General features: G+C 35.6%; 1 protein-coding gene across 1 annotated transcript; it reads left to right on the forward strand.

The window, feature by feature from the left end:
• Positions 1 to 675: 675 nt before the first annotated feature.
• On the forward strand, positions 676 to 18,459 carry LOC136847259 (protein RCC2 homolog). Its single transcript, XM_067118773.1, has 6 exons — positions 676 to 1,011; positions 7,280 to 7,499; positions 8,746 to 8,996; positions 10,873 to 11,124; positions 11,266 to 11,622; positions 13,861 to 18,459. The coding sequence occupies exons 1-6, from the start codon at positions 835 to 837 to the stop codon at positions 14,029 to 14,031; spliced, it is 1,428 nt and encodes a 475-aa protein (XP_066974874.1). The 5' UTR covers positions 676 to 834; the 3' UTR covers positions 14,032 to 18,459.
• The last annotated feature ends 1,566 nt before the right edge of the window (positions 18,460 to 20,025 follow it).

A 20,025-nucleotide genomic window follows, 5' to 3' on the forward strand; every position in this document is an offset into this window, starting at 1 on the left:
AGTGCAGCGAAATGTTTCACTCGGACATGCAAATTTATTTGCGAGTTCATCCTGAAAATGTAACATTTTCTATAACATTACATTATGAATAAACCAATAGCTTAGTTTATCACCATTTTGCTTTTAGCGAGTCTAGCTTATCTTAAGTAATACTGTCTAGTACTTGTTATGAGCACTGTCATTCAGCATCTAGTAGTGAATGGTAGTATTCTCTTTGATTTTTTTTTACGAGGTAAGTTCACAATGAAATGGAAAGAGAGACAGGCACAGATGGCGCGCTGTGTATGACGCTAAACGTAAACAAAAGAAAAGGGAAGCGTCAGTGGCTTATTTGAAACAGTTCACACGGCTTTAAATGCATCATTATTCATTTTAAATTATTACACTTCATAAATGGTTTTAAAATTTATTTTGTAACTTCGTTTTAAGGCAGATACTCCATGTGAATGAGATTGTAATAAAATGTGCTGTTTGGTGGGTCTTTATACGTTTTCCATAAATGTATATGCATAAATAAACATAAATATAATAATATCATCATTAAATAATATAATATATAATTACGTTATTATTATTAAAATGTTATTTTTTGTCTCACAGAATAGTTAATTTGAACAAAATAATAATATTTCAAATAAAATACGAATTATAAGTGTAGCAGAAGAAGTCGCTAATGAAATATTTCGGACAATTTGCTTATGTGCCTCATCGCTTGTCGGGTGCCGGGAAGACAACAGCTCAGCCAGCCTTTATAGTAAAAAAAAATTAAGTGTCGATACAGAGTCTCTCTCGCGGCGCCGTCTTTCTGTGTTTCACGCCGTTTAAACCCCCAAGATGACCCCGGAGAAGAGACCAGCAGAGGATGAGGAGGAGCAAGAGACTAAGAAACTGAAAGAAGATCCGCCGCTATCGGCTAACGAGGGATCTGCAGAAGCATCGCTCCTGCAAGATGACACCAGTCAAGACAGTGTCGCCTCGGATACAGCTTCCTCATCGGATCCAGAGAAGAAGGTAATGTGCTTTGATGCAGTAGATAAGATGTACAATTTAAGAGGTGCAATGAAGGAACCGGCCGAGCTTAAGGCTGCCCTTTAAGACGCTCGGCGAGGTTAGCATTTTTTTCTTTTTTGTACATTCGACCCTGGGCTAGTATATTCTGGTCGGTGCCTTATGTAACGTAAGTAAAACAGGGTTAGCAGGAAATTTGCTAGCTATTTAACAGCAAAATTAATCCTATGGACAGTACTGACCAACAGCTCACACTATGAAACAAGGCAAATTCATAGGGTACGTCCCAGCAGGTAAGCTAGGTGGCGAAGCTCCTTTGCTTAACTGTTTTAGCTGTAATGTAATGGTTTGCTGTTAACACTTTACTGCACAGGTTAAATTAAGGTAGCATCATAGTATCGTGTTCCCCACTTTTATTGGAAACCTGTTGAGGTCCTGTAAACACCTCTTATTTTCATAGCCTGTTTTAATTTAGGCTATGATTTCTCTTTTCTGCATGGATGCCTTAGTGTATGCTTTGACATCATGATAAAAATGATAAATGAACAGGCTGTTAAGGTAGAAGTTGGGTGGACCTTGACAACAATTCAGGCTGATTGGTTGAATTCAATCAGCCTGACTCAGCATTGTAATTTGTTTACTAGGCCTATTGGCTATTGAGCAGAATAATTAGGCTACTAGAAACACCCAAAAATTTCATTTCCTAATGGTGTATATTCTTAACTGATAGAAAGACAGGTTCTGCCAGCAAGAACAAACTTTAACTTTCGAAGAGTACCATGTCCAGACCCAACCAGACCTTACCTTCCCACCCTGACATGGCACCATGCCTGACCTGGCTGGGACGAAGCCCCTAAGTAGTGCTAAACTAAACATCACAAATGTGAACTAAACTTCCGCTTGGAAGTAGTGTTAGAGTCTGCTCCCATCGTTCTGCAAACTGCCCGGAGGAGGATAGTCAGTGTCACGGATTGGATTCTGGGACCAAACAGGAGACCAGTTTATCCGTCATAACTGGTATCAGAATCTTCTCGAGTAATAATCAACCATCATTTTACATTTTTAGGGACTATTTTAATATCAGAAATAATTATTTTTATAGAAATGATGATCTGAAAATAAGAAAGTTTTGTTCTTTTGGAAATATAAACCATGGCTTTTTATATAAGAATATTCCTCAGCTGAAGTTGGATACAGTTATTGAAGCTTGGTAACGAGGTGGTTAATTGATGGATGGTGAGTTAAAGGGGAGATTCACACACTTAACATGCCATATGCCAGGAGTTTTTTCTTTGCCCTGTTTTTGGTTGTGAATGTGTGTTTGCTCTTTGCTTGTCTTAAAGTTAAAGATGTTTTTCCATGTACAGTGTATATGGTGTTGTTGTTTGCTTTTGCAGGAGGGAAACAAAAGTGTGATGGGCATGAGCTGATATGTGGCTGGCTTGTGTCCTCAGTATAAATTGAGAGACGTGTGCTGGCTGGTCACAGTCATAGTGGAGATGTTTATAAAGCAGTGAAGAGCGAAAGATGTTCACAGGGTCTTTGGAGCCTTTGATACTTCCATATCTTTTCGGCTTCCTCATCATGGACCCCCCCCTTGTGTGTGTGTGTATGTTTTTGTGGTTTGCCACTGCCTGCCCGTGCTTTGTTGGCTGCGTCACTGGAGTACTTGGAGATGTTTCTGTCCCTCTGTATTCTGGGCAACCCATCTTTTGCTGTTGCTCCTGCTGGTGAACTCAGTACTTTTGTGCCTCCTATAGCTATTATCTTTCCTGTGGAGCTATACCTCTGTTATCACAGTCCATACTCCTCATGTGATGTGTTTTGCTTCTTCCACATCTTTACTCTATCTGAGGCAAGCAAGTCTCGTGGACATAATTGGTGAAGTGCAAGTGTCTATCTTCCTCCCCATCCTCATAATTGAGCTCTTCCTCCTGTTCCTCCTTATCTTCTGCCCCATCTTAGGAAGAAACCCCCTTACAAGAAGTCCTGTCAAATTTAAATTATCTCCTTCCTTCTCCAAGGTTTGGTGAACACATTTATTCACCTTTGGGTGGGAAGTCTGCCAAAGGTAGGAGTGACAGTGGGTTCTCTAAAATGATTCATGAACCATTGTCTCCCTGTTCCTTCAGAGAATGAGGAATTCCCTGGATTCTTGCTCTTTTGGCATTTCTATTGGAGTATGTGGAGAAGGGATGGCGCTACTTTCTCACTTGGAGTTTGCACAGTCCCTGGGTTGTGGACATGCAGACTGAAGGTTCTTGCACAACAGTGGATATTGTAATGATCTGTTTGGGCAGACCCCTTGGCAGTGTCTGCTTCATTTATAACTCATTGTGCATATGTGTGCATGATCCCTGGATCATACACGTGTAAACATGGTTTACTCTTGACAGTACTGTTTGTGTAGACAACGGGTTTACGTACTTTTAACAGGTTACCACATTTCAGCATCACTAGGTACAGCATTTGCTGGATTGTGCAGGCACTCAGGTTGTTTCTGGTCTGTCTAAGACTCCTGATGTGTGCATGTGCTTACACAATAGTGCATGTGACTGTTTGTCTGCAGTCTCTATTACTGTAGTTCAGTTTTGGTCTGTTTTATAAAAGTTGCTGGAATGTAAATGAGTCGGCTTCAGCAAATGGTTTGGCAGTTGTACCTCCAGGTCAAATCTTTCATATCCACATTATCATTATTAAGCAGTTTAACCATACCATTGAGGTAACTGCCCCAAAGGATTTTGTCCTTGTTAATGATAATGTTCAGATTTCATCCACTAAATTGCAGCTCTTAAAAAATTTTATAATTGGGGTTACTTGGAAGTGACAGAGATTCTGACAAAATTTCTTTTAGCTGCTATTTTTCCAGCACCTGACATTCATTGTTGATTATATTTTGGACATTCACACAAAAAATGTTGAATTGTTACTGCTATTCTACAGTTTGTACATACAGGCATTGGATCATGTGGGCTATTCATCATATATCCATGTGTCATATGAGTGACCAGTTCTATGATATGTCAGAATTACCTGTTTGTGTCTGACCTTTTGATATGATGAATTCCATATTCCAACACTGGGCTTGATACATTTTAATTGATTTCCATCATGTTCATTGTTTGATGTATTCTACCATTTGTTGAGTATAATGGGTTTTAGATATGATATGTCATTACCATAGGAACATATGTGTGATCTTTTTAAAGTATAGTTGTAGCTTTGGTTGGTCTGTCAGTTTCCTCATTTCTTTTAAAGCCTACAGGGCAGGAATCCAACAAATTTCTACATTTTTACCATTCTTTATTTACGGTACTTTGTGAAGTGAAAATTTTATTTGTTGTGTAAGGATATTTTTCGGACTATAGGCCAGTTGTGAAGGGTTTCTATAGTTCTTGTAGATTCGCTAAAAATTATAAGTATGTGGTAGTATACCTAAATTATTTTAAAGTCTGCTCCTGTTGCACACAATTCTATCGTGAAAAAATAAGCAATTTTAGGAAGGAAAACTGTCAGGTATTTTTGGGTGATACAGCTGGAAATCTCATGCTTGACAAAGATTTGGCCTCATTGATATGCATTCTACAGTGTGTTGTTTATGTTCTGGGTTAGCCTATATGCATAGTTTTCAAATAACTACTTCAAGTGTGCATACAAGTTCATATTTATTGCATAGTCCAAGGAGTAATTAATTCTTTTTGCTGGAGGAAAAACTTTTGTTTACACAGTACTATATTGGTGCTATTGGGAAGGCCCTGTGGGGGGGTTGGGTTAGTGACATCAGTTCACCTCGTGGTGCACTGTAGGCGTTACTTAAGGGTTTTTGCAGCGTTCCTTTGGCCCCTAGCTGCAACCTCTTTCATTTCTTTTACTGTACCTCCATTCATATTCTCTTTCTTCCATCTGGCTTTAGTGCAACTGTGAGGTTTTCTTCCTCCTACACCTTTCAAACCTTCTGAGTCATAGGTCCCAGCACTTGGCCTTTGGCTTAAATTCTATATTCTATTCAATTCTATTGGGAAGGGTGGTGAGTGAATGTGTATGAATGTTCTCTGATCAAAATTTTGTTGTCAGTAAGTCCTTTGCTACACTGCACATTATTACTTTGTCAGGATGAAGAGTAGAGGTAGTTTGCACAGTCAGCGTGGGCTACAGTGCATATTCTCAGTCCCTCATTATGAATTGGATCTTGACTTCTTAATGTTTTATGTAAGGCTGAACTGTATATTAGACTTCCATAGTTGAGAATTAATGTTTTATGTAAGGCTGAAGTGTATATTAGACTTCCATAGTTGAGAATAGGCATAATACTAGTTCAATTCATGCTTTTTAGGAATCTGCAAGGACTGAAGATATCACCTGTTTCTTTGTTGAACCCGTCTTGTCAATACAGCAAACTAGAGTACACTTTGAGGGTGAGACATAGTTGCTGTTTGCACAGTGTCTTGGATAAGGTTAGCAGTATGCTCCACAGTTCAGAAGTTTTCCTGCTGTAGTGACCTTCCCTTGGAAAGCCTGTGACAAGAAGTTTCTTCTATCTTGGCTACAGAGCTGAGATCCATGGTTCAACCTTGGGTGAACACGCTTGGTGACTTTGCTGCCACTTGAATCTCATCTGCAGATGAGAGGACAAAGGGCTAGCCATCGTTGGTGTCAGGGGGAAAGGCATTGACTTTCATACCTTTCATCTCAGACTAAGTTGAAACTTATGGGGAAACTATGTCCTGAGAAGATGTGTCTTTATGTGTGTGCTCTTCTCCTGTCAAGTTTTGGCTGAGTGTTGTCTTACAACAGGGACAAGCAGCTTAGCTTGGCTGATCATCCTTGGAGAAGCTTGTACTTCACAGGCACCCCCACCAGTGCTCACTTGTAGCAATTGAAGGATCTTTGGTTAGCCTTAAGTAGCCAGTTCTTGGCAGCTGCCAGCTTCTTTGATTTCATTATTTTACAGACTTCTGAGTGTGACAACAAAATCAGGTCTAAAATTTTCAAAGGATATCTTCTCAACATTTATGAACAATATTACTCAGCCTTTCACCTCCATGTTTTCTACTGCCAGACATAATATGTTATATATAGTACTGTACATATACACAATTTGTTTGGTACAAATTATTTTAGTTTTCTTAAATGAGAAATTTTGTGGAACAAAATATTACAAAAGGATTGAATGGAATACATGTGTAAAGTATGTTTTGAAAGTTACAGTTGTTATGTTGATTAACATTTATTATAACTCCTGTTCTATTTAGATGTATCCCAATGGTGCTAATTTTTAGAGGGGTTTTGCATTATGTAACAAATTGAACAGAAGGTGGGGGCTTAATACACTGTTTGTGAGTGCATTTGCATTTTTCGGCTGATTCTGTACTGAATAGCTAACATTTTGCACTCGCATTTTGTTCTCACCACATTAAAAACATAACATTTCATTGAAAATATTTGTATGCAGGTCTGATAAAAGTTTTGTTATTTTTTGGTATGGCATACAAAAATTGATGAAATCCTCACATTGTCCAAAACCTGTGGCTAGCTGCTTGAGTTTAGGCTATATATATCATGTGTTGAAACATATCTTTGTCTTTATTTTACTCAAATTTTGGTAAAATTATTAGCCACTAATCAAACTTGATTAAATGTGCACATCAGTAAAGGAAAGTGTTACATATTTTTTCCAGGGTTTCAGCTAATGTTATACTTTGGCCTGAGCTCACAATTTTCATATGATATACTGGAAAAATAATTATTTCTGCAATATGTCTTCTATAAGCCCTGCAAACACTCTTGAGGAAATGTTTATTTGATTTTTAATGCAGATATACCAAAATCCAGTACAAAATGGTAGCTACATTGTCTGACTTTACATTTCTGGACCCAGTGCATAAATTCTTTTATAAAAACTTTGTATTTTCTGCATTTTTAAAATCATTATACCTTTCTTTTATGTGGAGCATTTTTTATTGTATGAATAGGACTTTTCATGTGTGTTTTTTAAATATTAAACAGTCAGTATACAGTAGCATGTGATTAGACAGAATTTAATTTCTCATATGTTGTATGAAATGTGGTTAGGTGTAAGAGTGATTTCCAGACATTGTTTATATTTTTTAAGGGTAATGTATGTATCTTGGTTTGAAGAAATGTTGATTTCAAATATACTGAACTTCTAAGTAAGAAGTGTGCACGGAAGTGCTTTAATAAATAGTTTACGAAACATATATAAATTACTGTTGATTTTTAATTTGTAATATATGTTTTATTGATATTTCAGAGGCTCAGTATACCTGAAGAACGTGGAACTGTTCTCTTCACAGGATGTGCTCAGTGGGAATACATAGGCCGAAGAAATCTGAACAGTGTTCCATCTTTGATTCACTTTGTTCCTAAACACATTTCAACATTTAAAGGGATAAAAGTTGCCTTTGTTGCATCACACTGTACTGCTGCTCATTCTGTTATTATAACAGAGGAGGGAAAGGCATTTACTGTTGGTAAGACTGTGTTCTTGTATTTCTTTTGTTATAAGTAAACACTGCACTTAATGCAAGCACATTTATATTTGCACTTACAGATACAGTAGTTTACCCATGAATATTGCTGAAATTCAGGTGCTTATTACTTTTCATTTTGAGTGGGATTTTTCTTTTATTTGTTAACACCATCAGTTATATTATTACAAAGCCATTGATCATATACCTATGTTTTTCCACAAAATGCACCCAGAAACACCAGTTACAGAGATGGAAAGAAAAACTCCACTGAGCACATGCCAGTGGACTCTCATCAGTCCGCTAAGCATCACTGTTTTGCCTCTGTTCATCTCAAGTCCAGTGTGGTGTTTTTGGGGTAGTTTTTGCCATGCCATTGATAATTAACTATTTTCAATTCATTTTTGTTCACCATTATTCCCTTTAGTGTGATGCCTAGTGTTTAGTGAGTTGTATATTTCTTTCTTTTTACCTAATGGCTAACAACTGAATATCCCGTTTTGTTTTCAGTCCCATTGCATTAAGTATTGGTAATTTTCCGTGAATTTCAGTAATATTCAAGCTCTGGTAATTTGCAATGTGTAGTTGTTGTACAGGGTTCTTTTTGTCTTGTGTAAGGGCTGTATATCCTAACCTTTTAACCCTTGCCCAATTCTTATATGTGAAAACAAATCACTGTTTATGTTGTCACAGTAACAGTTGCCCTTGTTTCTCAGCGCTTTCTGAGCTATAATTTTTTTTTCCTCATATTGGCAACATTTCTTAATATTTTAATTGTAATTTGGGTATTAATCTTGACATGTATGCTTTTAGGCAATCCTGCAATGTCATGCCTTTTACTTGTGCAGAGAAGGATGGAAAATCCTGTTGTAAATTTATGTTGTCCTTAGCTAACTCATGTTTGCAATGCCCTACATTTAGGGGCGACCATTGTTCTCACTTGAAACAAGTAATGTGTAAGGACCAGTCCTTGAGTCAGTGGTATTTGCAACTACTTTGTTACCAAATCTCATTGACTTAACCAACTCACCAAAGAGTACTCGTATGAAAGTTTTCAGGTTTGTAGATTAAGGAAAAATGCAGTTTGTGTTCTTTCAAAATATTATATTTTTTCTAGACACCAGACGTGAACATCGATACCTCTGTTACCCACATGACTTTTAAAACAGGAACCATAAAACTGATGTATGTGTAATTTTAAAACAGGCACCGTCAAACTGATCCAAGTGTAATTTTTATTTTTCTGCAGGTCGTAATGAAAAAGGTCAGTTGGGAGTTGGTGATTCTGAAAATCGTGCAGGAATAGTTCCTGTTGACAGTCTCTCAGATTTCACAATAGTGCAGGCAGCAGTTGGCCGCAATCACACACTCTTTTTAACTGATCGAGGAACTGTATTTGCTTGTGGTGACAATAAGTCTGGTCAGTGTGGCACTGGAAATACTATTGCTGTTATCAATGTTCCATGCAGGATAAGCTTTAAAGAATCAAGAATCACAAAGGTAGGTTGCACTTTTTCCTGTAAGTTTGGTTGTATTGCAGGCATCAATTTTTAAATCTTCATCGACCAGAAAGATGTCTTTGAGTACTATCATCACAAGCCCATTAGTCATATATGCCCACTTTCATGGTCTTAAAAAGACATTAGATGAAGACTGAAAAAGCTCCAGGACCAATTGGAATACACTACACTGCAGTGTAGTCATTACAGGGTAATAATACTACTTGAGTATGCTATGTAGAAAGGCTAAGAAATATAACCAAAATTGATAATGGTCAGTTTGGCTTGATGCCTAAGAGATTAACAATAGGGAGCAAAAACATGTGATGGGTGTTGGTATATTGGAAAAAGAGAAATACTTAAGCTTCTCTCTCTTGAGTACCTTGTGATGATTACAATCTAGTCATATTAATGTGAAAGAGATTGCAGACTGCATGTATTTTTTCTTTAGGTATGCAGGTTTTTATTTTTTTGGTCATATGTACAAGTGATAGTACATGGTGAGGAGAGTCAAAAGTGCGTAAAGTTCTTGGTTGGAAAGTCTTGAGTTAGGTAAAGTTCTTAGTGCATGTTGCAATTTAGCACATTTTTCAGGAATAAAGGGCCTTTAACGTCAACATGCCATACATACCCACAAGTGTATTGAACAAAATTTTTTTATCATACTTTTTTTCTTCATTTTTAGTTCGTTTTAAGTTAACTGTGATCTATTTTGATCACATTTTTTCCACTGCATTTCGTGTCATATATGTTTACATGTTCTCAAAAGTGATATACTTACCTTGTAAGGAAAATAGGTCTGTTCTCTTCATGCTTTGTGGACCACTTGTGGTACTTCAGTGGAGCTGAAGGGGCAATGTGAAAGACTTTTAAACCCCTGAATAGGGCCGTATGCATGTATTGAAGAGTCTGCTTAGCTTTCTGGTGAATTTTGGACGAGACATCCTATCTTAATTTTACATTTGAAAACTATGTCTTCTGGCTTTTGTGTCTTTGAGATGGTAATCCTCATACACTCATGGGTAAAGGCATTCATACTAAGGGTATGAACTTGATAAGCATATCTTTTTGCTACTGGCTTTAGGGGCAGTGAGCGAAAATAAAGTTAGCCAGGACTGGGCCAATACTCTCTTTGCCATTTCTCATCTTTGTTCTGTGCCTGGTTAGAGGTGTTCCTGTTTACCTTCGAAGTATCAGACTCACAGGAAAAATGTACCAGAATAATAAGTGTAACTGTGATGTTAACTACATTTTGATGGTATCCCATCAAATAACTTTCATTAGTTTTTTTTCTTTTTTTCTCTCTTCTTTTCTTATGCTTGTAGTTCACAAATTGTTTGTTACACATTCATTAGGACATGAAGTATCAACTGCACTTGGGGACTGTAGACTTCATCCTTTTCATTTTAGTTGGTTAATGTTTGCAGATTGGTATGAAACTAAAGTGTCTTGTTTTACTGTTATACTTGAACACACACAGTCAGTTCTGGGCCATTCAGCAGCTCAACCCCTTTAATTTGCAGTTTGGTTTATGTATGAGTGATGGGTTTGTGTAGAAACAAATATTGATTTTGAAAAACAAGATTGATTTCCTTATAAACCTGTTAATCACAAAAAGTTCTCTCTTGCTAGCCTTGCTGATTTACCACCACTTGCAGTCCAGAATACATGAAAAGCAAGGCAGTTGGTTGCTTTTCTGTCTGTTTGACAGAAAGTGCATTGTCTAGAGTTTGACAAATGTATTGTAAAACTAAAATTACATATTTTGAAGTTACATGGTAAGGAACGGTTATGTTCAGTAAATTACATGATTACTTAAGGTAAAATTACAAGCGAATGGGTGGGGATATTGACACTTTTTTTTTATTCTTTAACAGGTAGCATGTGGAGGAGAGTTCAGCATGATTGTTGATAAAAAAGGTTACCTTTATTCCTTTGGGTTACCTGAATATGGCCAACTTGGGCATAATACAGATGGCAAATTTTTCCTGACCAGCAACAAGCTTGCATTTCAGCATGAAAGAACACCAAGAAGAGTTCCAATCTTTGTAGAACGCAGTAAAGATGGTCACCCCACCCCTGTTACAGATGTACAAATTGTGGATGTTGCATGTGGAGCTAATCATACAGTAAGTATTTTATTCACTCAATTGTTGTGTCCTGTGTGTAGTGTGGTTTTGACAAAGGAAATTTCTAAAAGTAAATTATAGGTTGAGTAATCTAAAAAGAAAACTTTTGCAAAGTTTAATTCTAATTATTCTTAATTTCAGGTTGCAATTGATGCTAAGAAGAGGGCATTTTCATGGGGCTTTGGTGGTTATGGAAGATTAGGTCATGCCGAACCTAAAGATGAGTATGTACCACGTTTGATAAAATACTTTGATGGCCATAATCGTGGTGTAACCAAAATTTATTGTGGCTCCACATACACAATTGGAATCAGTCTCTTGGGTCCTTTCTTGTGGGGCCAGACAAAGCGTACTGGAGAAGCTAATATGTATCCTAAACCCTTGCAAGACCTTTGTGGTTGGGATATTCGGTCAGTAGGTTGTTCAACTACCTCAATAGTTGTTGCTGCAGATGAAAGTGTAATAGCTTGGGGTCCCTCACCTACATATGGAGAACTGGTAAGAATTTGTCCTTGCCACTATAACTAGGATAGAAGTTTCTTTCTCTCTCTCTCTCTCTCTCTAGACTGATTGCTGGCGAGGAGACCATAAATGTTACTTTATCTGAAATACTAAATATTAAATTTTCCCTTCGCGAGTTAGTGATCAGTGCAGTCAATATTTTAAGGAAATGTTTGGAGAAATGCACCAACAATTTGTGTAGAAGGAAGTGGTGTGCCATAGTGTGCTTAGTATAGTCGACTAATAATGGTAGAGCATGAGCACATTCAGGTACACATATGATGAAGGACAGAAGTACCTTTCGAGAAAAATCTTTCCATAATATTGTGAAAGATGAGTGGATAGAAGACCAGATGATTTTTTGGAAAATATAGCATTTTGTATTCAAGTTTATGACATAGGTTTGATTTTTCCTAGTTTTCTCATACAGCTTTCATGATAGTATTTCAAGCTATTGCATATATTTCGAACTACTCATCATGTTATGTCATTTCCTGAATTTTTTGTTTGTGTTGAATTACCTTCATGGCTTAGTATACCGCATATTTATCCTTTTAGATGATGATCTTAGATTTTCATATATACATTTTTCTAGAGTTAGGAAGCTTTTGGTATTTTATGAGAGAGAGAGAGAGAGAATTTAACAATTTAATGGGTTAAGAAAGCTTTTAGTGTAAATGAAAAAGCCCCTGGATCATGAGTAACAATTGATTGTAGCAGTAACAATAGAAGAAATGGTGATAAACCTAAAAGACAGGGATAAGACTAGAAGAGGGGAAAAAATGTATGACCTTAGTAATATACTAAGGGATAGGAGATACACCAAAGTGGGAAAATTTTAGAATAATAAAATTGCATGAGCATGCTACATAAATATTCCAGAAAGGTGATCTAGGGTAGGTTAAGCAAACTTTTTAAAATAAGCAATTGTCAGTTTGGTTGTAATATCAGAGAAATCAACAACTGAAGGAGCCAATATAATGCTTTGGCTACAGGAAAGCTACCCTTCAAAGAAGAGGTGGTCATATGTATACCTTGAGAAGGCATTTATCAAAGTTCCAAGACAAGTAGTTAGATGGGCAATATATAGAATGGTTTATAGGACTGATGTTGCTTTAAAAAATTATGAGATCTAGAGTGAATATTGACAGGGATACTAAAAAAAATTTAAATAAATGTTAGGGTCCAACATTTTAAAATCTTTTGCCGTTTATCGTGCTAACGGCAGAAAGTACGTAGACTACAGAAAAGAAAGTCCCCTGAGAGTTGACATTTGCAGATGATCTAATGTTAACAGCAGGTTATTATTATAAAGAAGTTTAATGAGACCTAGTCACTTAGCTAGAATCCCTTACATTTTGCCTAATAGATTGTCCTTAAATGATCACTGAAAATGGGCAGGGTGAAGTCACAGAAGTTAGACCACTGAGTGAGAAGAGACCAAAGAGATTGGGTGGAAAGGAGAACATATACAGCAATGCAGATGGGGTCTAAGGGATGCAACTGTGTGTTCTGCAAGCCAGATTATGAGCAGGATCCCCCTGCAGGGTTAACAGAAGAATCCAAGGAAGTAGCAATGTTGAATAGATGGAAGAGTGAAATGGAGAGGAGAGGATTGAAAATCAGGGTATGCAAAACAAACTTAATGGTGACCAGAAATGAATCAAGGAAATTGTTAAGTCAGGGAAGTGGCCATTTCAGTGCTGTGGGATATGCATTTTATTGAACTTTATGCTCTTTTTAGAATGCAACAGATATGGTATATCTATAATATTTGAAATGGCAAATACTGTAAAAGACATAGTTATACAGTTGAAAGTTCTGAGACATTAATATTTTTATTTTTTTGTTATTAAAATTAGGATTTGTGATATTTTCAGAAAATCTAGCCCACATGAATACTGTAATGATAAATAACATACTACACATGTGTGGAAGTTTAACTTCAGTATTACAAACAGCAGTAAGCAGATTTTTTCTTGAATTTAAGCACAACCAAATTCTTGTAACCTTTAACAGGTGAATAATTTATAAAAGAAAATTGTACAAAAAATAGTAGTTACTACACACTTCTTTTATCCAGTAATTATAATTTTTAGAAAGTAATTTTGTACAAGGTATTTAGAAAGTGCTGCATAACTTTAATTGAATAAGTGTAAATCTTACAGGCCAGCCTTTAAGTGTTTTGGGTATACATATAAGTATGGTAGTAACCATTGCTATTTATTTTTTCAGGGTCTTGGAGAAAATGTCAAATCTAGTACTCAGCCAAAAGAAGTCAAATCCTTGGAAGGTGCTCATGTTTATCAAGTCACATGTGGGATGGGTCACACTATGTTGTTGGTGCGAGATGAAACTGAAAAGGATAAAGAAATCCTGTCCAAGTTGAAGGAGGTCACCTTGTAAGCCATTTTTGTGGTGCCATTGGTAATGGTAGTGACTCCAACCAAGAGAAAGTTAAGTGTTCAAATTGTCCTAAGTAATGGGTAGATACTAGTGTTATCTATGCATGGCGGCAATCACCTTTTTTGACAATTCCAAAGTGAAATGTTTACCAAAAATAGAGTATTTCTAATGCTTAAGAGTTTCCTTTTGATTAATCTGACTAATGTGGAACGTATGATAGTCAGAACTAACTTTTCCAGTTTTATACTGTAGGATGTTCTTTGATGATACAAAGAATCACTCGGTTTACTGTAGTGATGTGTGACAATTACTTGAGGTATTAACTACTGTATTCTGTCTTAAGTAAGACACTTTTTATAATTATCAAACTTGACAAGATGTATGAGAATTACAGTTTTCCTAGATGTCCTTTTTGGGCAACTCCTTGAGATTAATTGTTAAACTCAGTGTTCTGGTTAATTCTTTAATGATAAAATCTTGCTGGTGAATTGGTTATAATCATTTGCATATCATTGTTGAGTTATCTCTTAACCTTAATGAAAGTGGTTGTGGTGTGAGATTAGAAGGTAGCGTACCATTGATAAGAAAGCAACATTACATCGGTGTGAGTAGGAGAGTTATTTTGGGATCTTATTTTTAATGTTTTTTCAGTCCTATTTTACCTTATAAGAAAATCTTGCACCTACTAAGGAGGCAGCAGGATGACTGTCACAAAAGACTATACTTCATTCAAGGTCTTACACTAGTTGAAGGATTGTTTTGTTCATTAACATTAAAATTATTAACCAATATTTCATTTTGTATATATGGTGTTATCAGCTAATACAACAGTTTTGGTGTTGAAGATGTACGAAATGAAAGGAAAGCTGTTGATGAGATTTCTTTCAGGAATAAATATAATTTCTGTTGTGCTACTGATGTCTAGGTAGTTGTCTTGTATATGGCACTACTACAAGATTGGGTCCATTTTATATGTTACAACGTTAGTTCTGTTCTTTTTATGAATGCAAAAAAAAAAAAATTCAGATTAGTAATTAAACTTACTGATCCAATGCAGGCTTTTCTAGAAATCAAGCAAAGGTTTTGTAAGTCGTAAAAGTGCTGTGATGTAAGTTTCCTGTGGTAGGAGTAGGAACTAGGTTTGGTTTTGAAAATCTAAGGATTATCCTGCAAATGTAGTGAATGGGATTCTCTAACTCCGGCCATTGGTGTTGGTGCTCATGTTTTTGGTTCACCTTAAAATTGTCTCCTGGCATTGTTATGCTAGTCTTATTTTTACTTCTGTTTGGCAAAGATTATCTGAAGTTTTTATACATTCCATGTTGAAATATTCCTAGATTAACAATGTTTAATAAAGGAAGTCATTAAAGGTTACACAAGTGAACTCTACAGCTCATGGAACATACACAAAAGTAGATGAAGATGCTGCTGTTATTAAGTTAACATTTTGTAGTACACCCTGTTCTTTCTGTGAGTGCCTCTATGAAAAAAATTAAAATTTTTATTCTTTCTGTTAGTGCTTCATAAAGAATTGATTGGTATTTTCACTGAAACCAGAATGCAGGTTATTTAGGGGAAAAGGGAAAAGTTAGATTGCAATGTTGTACAAGCAAGTCCATTCAAGGTCATTTTATTTACAGATTTTTTGCCCACACTTCTTAGTGACAATGGATTTTTATTCCATAATAATTGCACCTTGTTGAAGCAGAAGTGTATACATATAAACCATATATAATTATTTTTTCGTAGATATTAAATTTAAGGTGTATCTGCTAATAAGTTATACATCAGGGCAATTTTTAGAGCCAAATCATTTTTCAGGTAAGTGGTGAAAACATTCTTTGATTTTATATTGTAATTGGCCCCAAGGATTACAAGAGAGCAGTCATCCGTTCCTAGTACGTTCCCTTTTGATAAACTTGGAGACTTTACAAAAAAATTCATTGGAAGTCCAATAAACAATCATGTTTTTGTTTACTTTGTTAAATTATTAGGGTTTGCCATAGTTTACAAAAGGTTTTCCATTTTGATATTTTGGTTTGATCAAATGTAGATAATTTCGAAATGTTAAGATTTCCTTAAATACTGCTGTCCAAATATTCTTGGGGTTTTGACATGTAAGACCAAAGCAGTTAATGTTCACTGTGTATATTTATTTATTTTTTCTCCTCTTCAATAAACCTCTTCAAATGAAAGGAAATATAAGTCATGCTAATGTGGACTTGTGACTAAGTAAAGGCAAGTGTTAAAAGTATTAGCAAATGAGTGATTGTGGAAAAATTAGTATTAGTGAATGAGTGATTGTGGAAAAATCAAGACACATGGCAAACCACATTTATTCTCATATTAGTGGAAAAAAAAAAAACCTGGTTTCATTAATTGCATTATGTATGGCTACCTTTTAATATATAGTTTTCTGTAACTCTACTGGCAAAGAACTATTAATTTATTTAGGCTCTAATGTTTACATTATCTCCCTTTGTTTAAGTACTGTACTATACCACTGATGTTTTGTATTCACTTGGTTTTTTTGGAAAGGTACCTGACATTAGAATACTTACTCATGCATGATTTAGAATTTTCTTTCTCCAAAAATCTTGCCTTTGTTAATTTGAAGATAGTATTGGTCAAAAATCAGATTTTATGTATGCATCATTGCCAGAAATCACATCATCGCTCTAGATAGTCAAGGCAGACAGTGACTTTTGTTTGTTTTTGATACTTTTAAAATTTGAATTAGTGTATATGTCTTAAATTGGTGTAAACTGACAATATACATCTTAGACTACTGTACAGTAGTAGTAATTCAAGGTTAATAGAACACCTGAGACAACTGCATGTCTAATGTAAAACACATCTTTACTGTTTTCTTCTGAGATTTGTGTTTCCCTGAAATGCATTTTGCATTAGCATGTACTTTTGACTGAAGTATTTTGATGTGGATTCTGTTCATTGTTTATGAATAATGAATAAGTGTTTGATATTTCAGCAGCTTTTGTAAAGATGTACATCGGTATAACTCGGTTGTGCAGGTGGTACTTCTTAATGCTTGAGAATAGAATGCATAGGCGCTCCATGTAAGGCATACATACCAGTGTAAAATTGATTTCTAGTTGTGAATATGCACAAGTTGACAGATTTCACCAAGGGAACCATGACACTTTCCCAATTAATTGCTCAGGAGTGTGAGTTAATGATAAGTGTATGTGTGCCTTTGTAGTTTAAGTAGTTTCAGAAAGTGAAAATTTGTGTATGATCTTCCAGTACACAGTTTTGCATACGTATACTTATTTATTTGGAAAGAGGTTACCAGGCCTTTCCTATATACTTTGGTATGTACAGATGTACATGAAAATTACAACAAAAGTAAAAATTGTGATGATAATGAAGCTAGGTAGGTGAGATTTATAATCTGGATCTGTTACAAATGACCAAAATTAATCAAAAACAGAACAGGTGGCCCTAATCCAAATCCTTTAACTGAGTGTTATGCCTTTTTTCCCTTCACTTCTCATTCAGGTCACAAAGTTCACAATAACTTAATTTTTCTTGTCTGTAATGTACAATATAATAGTAATAGTTTTGACTCATGTCTAGCTGTCTTGTTATAATGCTCTTTCTTGCTGTCATAGTCTCAAGGCTTTTTCAGCATATTGCTCAGTACCCAGGTCGTCTTTGTAATAATTTTGCTTTCTTTTTTAGTACCTCATTTTTGTAATACTGTCAGATATTCAAGTGAAATAAAACCTGTTTTAGTGGGTTCTAAATTGGATGTGGAGATTTCAGTGCAATTTTAATCTTCGTGCTAAAATGTCAGTGCTTAGGAATACAGTATTAAATGTAAACACAAGCAGAACTACAGTCTTTTTCACAGAAATTGGAAGTTACGTTGTTGATCATAAGAAATTGAACATTTAAAACATTGATCTCAAAATTGATTCTCAAAAATGTTTTCAAAGCAAAAGCAGTTATGTTCGTTCACATTTAGTAGAGTTTTGCAAGTTTTTAGCACATAGCTAGTGTAGGTCTAGATTTAATTGTATAGTATGTGCATGTGGATTTAATAGCAGTTTCATGCAGATGATAGCAACTAAGAGGTTGAGTTTCACGACCTAATTATTTTTATAAGTGGTGCAATTCTTATGGACACATTTTCATCAGTATTACATAAGTTTTATTGTACCAAATTTTATATTTGCAGCATCGCTGATTCAGGGTCTTAATTTATTATTGATTTTTGTAATTTTTTTCTTTGCACCAAATTTTGACAAGTATTTTAGATATAAGGCTACTGTGAGTAAAGGTACTCAATAATTATTTCCTTTGAGTAGAAAAAAAGGTAATCCAAATATACTTTACACTTATTCATATCAATGGTCCTTTTTATTTACCATTTATGAAATACAGTTGAGGCTGCATAAATCTTTACTTTGGAGTTTTACTTTGTCCTCATTTGTGTATGGTACTGTATTAAAAAATTTTAATAACCTGTAATTCAGGAAAATCAGTAACGTACATTTGGTTCAGGGCTGAAAATTTCTAACCTTGGCTATGTTTTGACCTAACTTTGCAGTTATTCAGGATGATTTACAGTGGTCAAGTTAAAAATTCAAACATCCTTAAGTAGTAATCCTACACTAGCCAGCAGTGCTTCCACATTCAGACATTATTAATGTATAAGACTGAGTAATTTATATAAGGTAAGCTCTGGTTAGCTTTAAACAATATTTTTACAATAAGTGTTTAAACCAAATTATCGAACATACTTAGCCATTACTCCATGTAAAATTGACCCAGTCACGCCAACAAGCTGAAAGTAGTAGTCATACTTTGCACGTCCAGTTAAAACTCACTAACTGCAAGCCAACACGTGAGGAGAAGGGCTGTGAGGAATATGAATAATAGATCTGTATAGAAAATATTAGTGCAAAAAGTAGTTATACCAGCTCATAACTAGCATAAGTAAGTCACAAATCTGGAGGGAGGATGAACCACAAGCCTCTGAAGAGAATAGTAAGACATGGGTGATCCGCAGTCCTGTAATGATGGACAGAGGAGCCAATGAGGACCTCAGAAATCCAGGTACCTCCTGTAAGTGTTGGGTGCAACAGAAGATAACCCTTGATAATGCAAGTGCCAAGCGTCTTAGGTAATTTCCAAAGCAGTTTTAATGCTCAGTTATTTTTCCTTTGTTTAAGAACCATTGTATATCACCAGATCTTACAGGAAATCTGGTAGAAAAGCTCATGAATTCAAATAATCTGTATCTGTGCCATCTCAAAGACAACAAAACACATGTTGCAGATAAAGCCATACCTCATTCTAAACTGCATCCTAAAAGTGCACCTTAGTGGTCTGACTCTCAAAAAGTCAAAACAACATTCAACAGGAAGACAATTAGACAATCTAAATGAAAGGTCACAACCTCTGCAAAGGACAAATTTACTGGAAGTGATTACTGTCAACAGAAATTGGTACACCACAACCTTAGCAACATGCAGAAAATGCTATACAAGGAAGAATATAATTTCTGCTTGACCGTGTTCACTGCTGCCTCACTGCTCCTTTTTGGGCTTCTGTTAGGCATGTTCTACCAAGTTTTTCTACCCTTCAAGGAGGTATGCTTGAATACCTTGCCATTATTATTATTATTACTGATTCCTAAACAAAAAGTACGGCAAAAATTCAGGTAAATAAATGGAACATTTGTCAAGTCAACAAGCAATGCTGCTTTAAAATGTGGAAACAAGATTTTTGACCAAGAAATAAGCAACATATTGGAGATAAAAATTGTTTTGAAATGATCATGCATCTGGTACTAGTGCTGAATCATAAATTTCAGAGTTTTACATTGTGTCTCAGAAATTTGCTCCCTGAAGAAAGCCTTCTGCAGACCAGTGAGGCCCAAGTAACATTAAAAATTTAACCAATTTCCCCGACAAATTGCATATGCAACTTAAGAAAGAATGGTACAGTAAATGCACAACTTGTATG

The sequence above is a fragment of the Macrobrachium rosenbergii genome, chromosome 2 (genome assembly GCF_040412425.1).
Source record: "Macrobrachium rosenbergii isolate ZJJX-2024 chromosome 2, ASM4041242v1, whole genome shotgun sequence".
Lineage (NCBI taxonomy): Eukaryota > Metazoa > Arthropoda > Malacostraca > Decapoda > Palaemonidae > Macrobrachium > Macrobrachium rosenbergii.